Source organism: Eutrigla gurnardus, assembly GCF_963514095.1.
Source record: "Eutrigla gurnardus genome assembly, chromosome: 22".
NCBI lineage: Eukaryota > Metazoa > Chordata > Actinopteri > Perciformes > Triglidae > Eutrigla > Eutrigla gurnardus.
The window spans coordinates 8,784,111-8,794,069 of record NC_139933.1 but is presented as its reverse complement, the minus strand read 5'-3'; the positions used below and the strand labels follow the sequence as shown (position 1 = coordinate 8,794,069).

Below are 9,959 nucleotides of genomic sequence, written 5' to 3'. Positions count from 1 at the left end.
GAGATGACTGTTGATGCTGGTTTGTTGTCACTTTCCTAAAATGTCCCCATTAGTAAAGGGAAATCTAGACGTTTTAACATTCAGTGTTATACTCAACATCTGTCACATGTTGTTGTTGTTGTACAGGAACTTGGGCGTAAAGTGAAACAACTTTCCTCACAGAATCCGGTGGAACTTGCTCACTGGTTCCAGTGAGAAAACTAGACATATCAGATCACTAAAAAAACAACAACTTTTGGAGCAGACCAATGTGACAAATAGTCAGTTGTGAAAATCCATTTTATAATTTCAGCTGAACTCTCAGCATGACTGCAGCTCTGGAATATCAACACAATGTTTACCACAAAACCAGGTTCACAAGTCAATCACTTCGCTTTTACACTGAAGTGTGTGTGTGTACACACACACACATACAATATATATATTTATATATAGATAGGCATAGTAGTTTGGTTGTTACTTGATAATATGATGTATACTTCTTTGAAATAAAACGTTCATACCGTGTTGGCTCATTCAATTTTGACTGCCTTGAAAAACTCATCCGTATTATAGGATTGCAAATAAGGAATTCATGTTGTTGGCCTTTGATTCAGTCGATCAAAATACATCAAACTTTAGGTATATGCAGAATTTAGTGGGGGTATTATTTTTTTTTAGTTGTTATCGCGCAAAATACACATCAAACAAAAGCAAACGCATGAAATGATCCTCCAGCAACAACTTCATTCGCTGAAGTTTTTAAATAGATAATGTCTAATAAGATGAAAAGCTTATATTTCTTAAGTGTTTTATAGGTTCACTTTTCCAATGAAAAAAGCTTGACATGTGCTGGATGAATTTGAATATATAATACTGACAGAATAACATTCCTGTCAGTCTCAGCTGCACCTTGTGTCTGCACCTAATTAGCAAATGCTAGCGTTCTAATTATGACGAACATGTGGAACATTAAACCTGCTTAACAGCAGCAAGCGTGAGTCTTCAGCTCGTAGCATCACATCGAACACTGTGTTCAAAGCAGGTTGACATCTTTATTGCACACTTTTGTACAGTACAGTGCACGGCAAAACAACTTTGGAGCAAGTGATACAAAATAAAAAAATAAAAAAAGTCAGCCAAAACAAATGAATGTAAAACCAAAACGACAACCTAAAAGATGGGCAGAAAAGCAATGTCTGGCCCTCTTAAGTCTATGGAGTCACATTGCCAAGAAGGCAGGAATAAAGGCAACTTAACTCCCTTTCCTCTACCAAGAAGACCTTTACTAATCCCTTGCCTTAAATAGTTTAGCACAAGGAATTAACTCATGCAATCTCATTCCAGCTTCACAGGGCTGCAGGCTTGAGAAGTGGAGGCGGAGGTGAGCTTCACTCAGGGAACAGGGAAGGATACAAGGACACATTTAGTTCTGGTCAAGTTTAGGCAAATCAAACACTGTGATTAAGGCTGGAGGAAGATCTTGGTCATGGTTAAGTCACATGGTTCAGCTAGGTTTGTCCACAAAGAAACTTGGCAGGACTAGAATGTAGTCAAGAAGAAAAGCTTAAACATTTCTCTACTATTTTGTTCTTCAGCTCAATACTGTTAAAATGTCTCGCGCTTCAGAACAATTAAAATATGCCTTCAATTTTAAACCCGTTGAGGAAAAATGTTACACAAACACTAAAATGTGTTGTTGACTGAAACTAGGAGTGGAGGAGCGGTGCCTTTACAGCTGGTTTATCAACAGAACGGGCTTTATGGGGCAGGTTTGTAAACGTTCATACAATACAATAAGATACATCCCATGATAATACAAAAAAGGAAAGGACAATACATTATTATCATTGTTTCTGAAGGAAAATAAAAGCTTTCATGATCTAAACACACAGTTGCTCACTTATTTAAAAACAAAACAAAAAAACAACAACCCAAGAATAAATAATTTAAAATACACGTAAAAAATACAATTCTCTAAGAGCTTCACAGCAGGAAAAAAGAAAAATACAAATTCACTCAAAATACGAAATTAAGCAGGACCCCAGGACCAAGACCCCAGAAAAAAATGGAACGGATATGATCACATCAATATTTGGCTTGATGTATTCTAAAAGGCAAAAATAAATATTTTTTTTAAAAATGTCTGTGAAAATGTCCCTTTATTCCTATTAAAATATAAAAATGTAATGTGTATTTAATAATACCTAAGGTACATTAAAACCGTCCGGCAACCAAGTAAGTAGAAGAGTTTAAACATGTATTTTACTCACCGCTGTGAGGAGTGCCATCGTTTCCTGAACGGATCTAACGATGTAGTCCAGTCTAGTCTAGTCTAGTCCATTTCTACTTGATACCACAGAATGCACGTCTACATAAAGAGGTTAACCAAATAGCGATTTTATCCATGAAGATATTTTAGAAGCCTGAAGCGGTAAAGAAAAGAAATAACTGCTTATGTTGCATGTGTGCTTGCTTTGTTATCTCCCTTTGGGGGAGGAGGGGTCCTGACGCCCAGCCCTGAGAACCACTGGTCTAGACCCTCTTCTAGATCAGGCAAGGCAGTAGTCAATGTGTGCCAGGAGCTCCCTGTGGCGGCTGGTGGGATAGTGGGTGCGGCACTTTGGGCACTCCAGGAAACTCTCATCCAAAAGGCTGATGACCTTTGAGGGAGACGTGGGACCGGCAGGGTCGTTGATAGCAAGACGCTCAAACTCAAAGTTGTTGTAGGAGCTGGGCTCGGAGAAACGGCTGTTTGGCTGTTTCTGAAACCCAAAAAACATCACATTGATTTAGCAGATTCTTTGCTGCAAAGCAATATATAAAAAGGATCCTTAACATTCATCAGGGTAGAAGCATTTTGCATTTAATTGCACCTGAAATATATGAAACTTTTTGACTCAACGACTCCATAGAGTGAAAACTTACAGCAGACTCTAGTTTAGAAATCTGATCCCGGGCCTTGCGGAGCTCCTTCAGCACCTTATGTAACTGGTGCTGCATGCTCTGACGATCAATCTTTTCGTTCTCAAAGTCCTTGGCAGAGAGTTGGATCTGTGGAGGGGACAGAAATATATGAGGGGGAGAGAGAGAGCCAAGAACTCATTGGACTTGAATTGCACAAGTGGGATCAGTACCGAGCTCACTACTTTTAAGAAATGACAGCCGGACAAAATAGTTACAACTTTATGTACTGGTGGATTTTCCCCACTCATAGCTGGTCACGTTACAAATGGTGTAATCTGAAATTGCTGACCTCACTGTTTGTGTGTGTGGACTGTGACAGTGTTACCTGTTGCTCCAGTGCTGCGATTCTCCTCTGTTCTTCATTTTGGCTCATTAGAGAATTCTGCAGCATATTCACCTGTAAAAGGCCAGATTATCAGTTAAATACAATGAGACATTTAAAACGATTTCCCATTCAAATAAGCCTGTGATGAGGTCCGACGTCACGTGAGGGTTACCTGCTGCAGGAGGTCAGCTGATCTCTTCCTCTCCTCCTCCAATCTGATGTCCACATTCTCCAGTTCCATTCTCATCCTGTCCGACCGCTCAGACGACACCATTCTCTCCTCACACACTGCCTGCCTACACGTTTATGTCATCACATACATATGAAGAATGATGCTATGTACTTATAGAGTACTTAATACTAGTTTGAAACCTAGAAAAAGGGTTCAAGTTCAGTAAAACTTTGCAATACTTTTTGTGTTGTGGATCGACTGAGAATATAAGAAAGTGAAATCCACAAAAGGAGTAGCATTTGGAAGGAATAATTGCTCTGCAGTTGGCCTTTTCTCACAGGCCTACGGAGTTTCTTTGCAACAGTCAGACTTGCTTTACCTGCTGCCGAGTCTCTCTGCCTGCAGCTGCATCTTCACGTCCTCCAACTCTTTGCTCTTCTCGTCGCACTTCCTCAGAATGGAGGACAGATCTCTGCACTTGTCCTCATACCTCCTCTGCAGTGGTGACATCTCCTCCTGGAGCCTGGTAACCTGTTCCTTCTGAGACTGCAGCTCCGCCTGAGCTCTCAAAGTCTGCAGAGCCGAAGGAAAACACATTTCAAAACGGTGTTATGGTGGTTTTTTTTTTTGCTTTTTAGTTCGTCTGTCTAGTTTACCTGTTCCCTCTGCACACTGAGCTCCTGTTGGCTTTTTGCGACTTGATCTTTTTGCCTCTCCAAGTCTTTCTGTACGCCCAACAGCAACTTCTCATAGCAGTTCTTCAGTTGAACCTCTTTTTCTGGACCTGCTGAGTTGGCGGGAATTGAGACATGCGTTAGTAAGCACATTCAGAAGCTCTTCTAAGATTGCAATCAAGATGATGACTCTTCTGGACTTGTGTGTGTTGGAAATGTATAGCAAGTTTGGCCATTTTATTGTCAAAGCCAAACAGTCCTCAGTGCTGCAGTTGCAGCTATAAATTTTAATACCGGGATTATTACTCATCTAATCTCTTCTCAAATCCTTATCCCCCTCAGAGCCGACTTAATGTTTAATGTTGTGGCTAAAAACGTTTCCTTATTTCCCCTTTTTGCATTCTACACTGCCGGTATCAGAGCATCGTACAACGTTTGTTGAATTACTTTAACTTTCAATACACCTTTGCAGCAATTTCATTTCTCACCCTCAGAAGTGGCCTCTTGTTGGGTGTGGTGCTGCTTGGCCTGGGCCAGCTGCTGCTCGGCCTGGGCCAGCTGCTGCTCCAGCTCCTGTGTGCGGCCGACGACCGACTGGACGAAGGCCTCTCTCTGCTGGTCGTACATCAGCCACTGCTGGTTCTTCTCCAGAGCCTGGTTGGGAGACGCAAAGGGGTTTTCCATCGAAAATGGAATATATGTCGGTATGTCCTGTTCTTGGTATCTACATAAAAGCAGATCCTAGACATTCAATGGTATTAAAGTGGGATTAAATAGTAAAATCATTGACTGCACTCACGTCTCTCAGTTGGTCTTGTAACAATGCCATGTCTGCAGGAGGCACCTGTCCATTCTGGAGAGAGAAAAACATTTTTTTTTTAAATAAACTCAACACCTCTAGCTGATCTAGCTGTGAAAAATTAACTCATACATTTTCATTTACGCCGTTGCTTAAAATGAAACAGATTGGATTGAATTTTAAATCGACTCAAATTAGCAAGGGCTGTCTGCCACTGAGCCCTATGTTTCCGTTGGTTATTCTAGACACGCCGCGGCCGTAGAGGTGCCTTTTAAAGTCATTCAAGTTCGGCGTCAAGGGGAAGCAACTGGTGCTCTGGTGCATTATGCTACATCACTGTGACAAAACTAAAAAAGCCTTTCTGAGTAAGGACTTAAAAGTACAACTGATTAATAAACTAGCCCTCTGTATACACGATTTAATACACTGATGAAACATCGGAGACTATGGCTTAGGGTGGCCACAATAACAGGGCGCAGAATGACTTAAAGGCAGTGGAAAACAATCAATGTCATTTCCTTTATTGAATGAGTCGGATGAACTGTTCCAAGATGGCAGCTTATGAGAGGATGACATAAATGTCATTTGGGGATCATTCTTGGACCGAAAGGTAAAAGTAATTAAGGGGATCGACTCCCTTATTATTAATATATATACACCATAATATACTATATACTCTATATATTATATATTTCGAGTACAATAACGTATGTAAGAAGAAACACCTGGCTTTTTGTTGTTGTGTTTGCAGTTCTACAGTTTATTCATGACGCTGTTGGATATCTTTTGCCGTGACATAGTTTCCTCTCCGTCTGTCTACAGTATGTATCGTTCTACACGACACAAGCGTCTTTAAGCTATTTAAGTAGCAGCCATCACTTTCATTTTCAACAAAACCCCAGAGCAAGTGATCAATCTATACACTTCTTTTCCCAGACTTTGCCACATGGCCCAGAGCACCAACCCTGCCACCAATTCCTCGACATCCATCCCTAGAAGAGTGACTGTCATCTCATAATTCCTGAGGGCTACATGTCTGATCCCACCCAGCCGCTAAACTCAAGCAAAGCCTTCGCAACCGTAAGGCATCGGAACGATCATCTCTGACCTCTCACATTTCCAGACAAGCATCATGAGCTTGTCAACTTTTCCCAGATGGATTTAAACGTACCTCCCATAAGCTAAGCCTACTAATAGCTTTTGTGAATCCAATATGGAGGGAAAGGTGGGGTCAGGGTCTGTTTGTCAGATTATTTCTAGTAATGCGAAAGGAGCTTAAGCCAAAACACGTCTTGAAAGGTTTCCTGTCTGGAATTACCAAAAAGACAGATAAGGAGATCCACCTGCAGTGGGACCTGAAAGACACCCACATCAAAAAGGGACTACAAGTACCAAGTAGTCCCATCCATTTGTAAAAATACTCTGCCTTTCACTACTTTGCACAACCTTGAGTCTAAAAGTAGTGACCTGACAACAAAGGCAGAATTTATGCAAACAATCTGAGAACATTTAGATTCAAAGACAGTATTTCCAGCATTCGACTGACCTTTATGAGGGAAAAAAAACAAGGGAGCTTTCGAAACGGATTCTTTCTACTATAAATCTTCTCTTTTCTTCCTTCAACTCATCTAATTGTTTTGGTTTTAGCCACAATAAATCAATAATGACACCACAGGTACTTCATGTTTTTGATTTCCATGTACGCAATTAGTATGTTAGCAAAAACGTGTGCATACAATGGCTCTCTGTGACAAAGGGCTGTTTAAAGGCATCATTACAGACAGAATCCCTTATTTTTATTATGTGTTAATGTAAAGATATTGATGGTTGAAACAGAGTACCATTATTGTGTATTTACAGTCACAAAGACTCATTTAAGTCCTTGTATTACATGCCTTTAGCTGTCATTCCCCAGAGAGAAGGTAACGTCAGCAGCTGAGGAAAACAATCACAGGTCGCACAGTGCCACCTAGTGGACAAAGAAATAACTGCACTCGTCTCCTTCCATGATAGTCACTGAAAGAAAATCTGTTCTGTTGAAATGTACCTGATATAAATAAATCTCAGATAGAGGAAATTAGAATGGAAGTCAGCCTGAAATACACTATAATAATAACCTGGGGCTAGTCATCAATAACCAAAGATACTGAATAAGCACTTTTAATTATCGATCACATGATGACATTAACTCTTTTTATGATCTGTGCCAGCAAAAGCAGTTAGTCAGATATATTGCAAAGCCAACTCCATTATTAGAAGTCTCCATATTCCGAGATAATAGGTTCTATGGAAGAGGAGGTGAACTTCAACGGCGGCGGCGACTTCTCTAACTAACAAGAACATCTTGACACGTTGTAATTGGTCAACCTACCACCGCCTGCGTTTCCAGGGACTGGCACCGGGCAGAAACTGTGGCCAGCTGGTTTTTCAGGTTCGCCGTCTCCTGTGACACATTCTGGAACAGCGCGTCCCTCTGCTCGGCCTCCTTCCTCCGCTGCTCCAGCTGGGCCTGCAGCGACGCCACCACCTGTAACACACATCAGTAGGAAGACACAGCACCTTAGCCCAGCCTCCACAACAAACATGTCAACCCGTTTAAAAAAAAAAACCTTCTTTATATGCAGAGGCGGTTTTCCTCCGAGTGATTATCCGTTTCACACTGTGACATCACATGGCCGGCAGTCTGTTATCATTGCCCACTGAACAGCTCTGGGTTTTTAGCACTTTTGTTGACGAATATTAACGAGGAAGAGGCGAGTGTGATTCAATCAAATTACCCATTCACAATGTCTGGGAAAACAATCGCTGATATTCTCATTCACCAGCATGTCATCTCCAAGTTCTAGCCTGATGGCAGTGTGACTAGCCTTAATTAATAAATAAAAAATAAAAAAAGATTTCTACAACAACAACAACAGAGAAGGAGATTTCACAAGAAGTAACAAGCTCAAATAGACAACATCAGTTCCTCCAACAGTGTCATTAACACAGACCCACAGTGAGAGATAGTTGGTTTAGAAATATATGGAGTGAACAGCGTACACACCATGTGTTGGTATGCAGCTTTTACTGCCCGTCTAAACATCCCTCAGCTGAGCTGCTGTCAAAATGGGATAGAAGCTATTTCCCCCCCAACTGTTTTTATGGCAGCTCAGTGGGATTCCCCCCCCTTCACTTTCTGTCAGTCGTCTGCTGCCAGCAATACGCATGCCACCAACACAAGGCCAAAAGTGCAACGGATCTTCACAAGTTTGAGGAATGAAGGTTGATCTCCTCAATATATATAGGTCTATTGACAAAGTGATTTTTAATCTGGTGTCAAATGTACATACCTCTCCTCCTCGAAATGACAACTGCTGTCTCACGGTTTCTAATTCCTGCTCTTTAAGGAGTAGCTGCTGATTGTTTCTCTCACGCAGCGTCTCAAGAGAGAGGATCCTCTGAAATATTAAACATTAATCAATTAAAATACAATGGGCAAACAACAGAGCAGGGAATTCTGAAGTTAAACCTGAAACATATACATACTGATGCATCTTCAAAATTACCTCCAGCAGCTTGCTTTTGTCTGAGTCGGGGGATTTGACGTGTCGTTTGGCCACCTCATCGATCTTTCTCCTGAGGTGAGCGTTCTCCTTTCTGACCTTCTCCAGCTCCGCCTCGGCCTTGGAGGCAGAGCTGCTGGATTTGAAACCCAGCCTGGTGACGATGGTCTCTTTGGCACCTTTGGATGTCATGGCTGCTTCGTTGGGGTTCGAGGAAGCAACCTGGACTTCTAAAGACAGACAAGATATTTCACTAAAAAAATTAAATAAAAATATATGTAAAGTTCATCAGATGTATTGAGTTTTATGGACTGAAATCAATTGGACAATAAATAATAAACACTATTAGGAAACATCCCAAATCAACTTTTAAATACTGGCATACAGATCACACATTCATTATTTAAACAATTATATGAAATTACACAATATATATACCGTATATATATAATATAGATTTCTAGCTAGTTAGTGTAAATAATAACAATAACAAATATAGGTATCCTCACACAATTTCAATCCTTCCAGTAAATTACACACACTAACGGTATTTACTCCTTTTTCCGACTCAAACCAAACATCAATAGAAACAGATATCTCGGTGTTAAAAAGGACGGTTCTTGAACGTTACATAGGCCGACGTCCTCGCACCTGCCTTTGGTGAAACTAACATTAAACCGCTTTAACGGTACGCTGTCTATTGTGTTAAAATAAATAAATGAAAACACAACTGGCAGAGTAGGAAAAAAAGGAAATAGGTTAAACTTACAGATAAAAACGAACTGTAGATATCCTCTTAAACTGCTGTGTTTGTTACAAGACCGTTTTCTAAGCAAACGCTTTCGTTTCCTGAAGTTTGAATTTGCAGCGCGTTGACGTCATATCCGTGATGTGCAGCGCGAGGCGTATGTTTACGTAGCCCGCAGTGTCTCGAAATATGACACGTCGGGCGGCGCAGTGAGTAAGATTTAGCGGTTTTTAATGTTCTCTGCCGATGTAATTTAAGCTACAGTTAATCGTTACCGTTTTTGCTTTACGTGCTATCGCGTTACAATCAGTCAGTTAGGAAAAGGACGCTTTCTTGAGTTCAGACCAAATCTGTCCCCGCCCGCACCGGACTGCCCGTTGCAGTAGATGAAGCGAACGCTCGCAGAGGAGCCGGGTCGCCCACTCAGACCTGTTTGTCGTGTGTCTCGAAACGATGTAACCTTCACAAATTGACACATCACAGTGAATTACCACTTTTAGAAATTGCGCTGCCCTTTCTATGCAAGTGTTTATCCTGATTGGAGTTTGATTAAAGAAAAGGCGCCATTATTATCAAGGGGTATCGTAACCGGTTGTAGTTACAGTGTTCAGCATGTCAGCTGCTCTATTTTGCAGTTATTAGTAGCAGCAAGTAGCAGCTCGGCCCTGTACATAATGATTTCTTGGTTATGTTTCATGCTCACATGATTATTCACTCTTTTGAGTGGCAGCCAAAGAACCATCTCCAATA

General features: G+C 41.1%; 1 protein-coding gene across 2 annotated transcripts; it reads right to left on the bottom strand.

Annotated features, from left to right (window-relative positions):
* Positions 1-1,014: 1,014 nt before the first annotated feature.
* Positions 1,015-9,316, bottom strand: cep55l (centrosomal protein 55 like). 2 transcript variants are annotated; one of them, XM_084001817.1, is made up of 12 exons: positions 9,231-9,316; positions 8,465-8,691; positions 8,249-8,356; positions 7,288-7,443; positions 4,917-4,970; positions 4,606-4,771; positions 4,100-4,230; positions 3,823-4,016; positions 3,444-3,567; positions 3,272-3,343; positions 2,908-3,033; positions 1,015-2,744 (listed from the first exon to the last, which is right to left on the bottom strand). In XM_084001817.1, the coding sequence occupies exons 2-12, from the start codon at positions 8,651-8,653 to the stop codon at positions 2,532-2,534; spliced, it is 1,533 nt and encodes a 510-aa protein (XP_083857943.1). In that variant the 5' UTR covers positions 8,654-8,691; positions 9,231-9,316; the 3' UTR covers positions 1,015-2,531. The 2 variants fall into 2 exon arrangements, with proteins under 2 accessions (XP_083857943.1, XP_083857944.1); XM_084001818.1 differs by having other exon boundaries at positions 4,100-4,227.
* Positions 9,317-9,959: the final 643 nt, after the last annotated feature.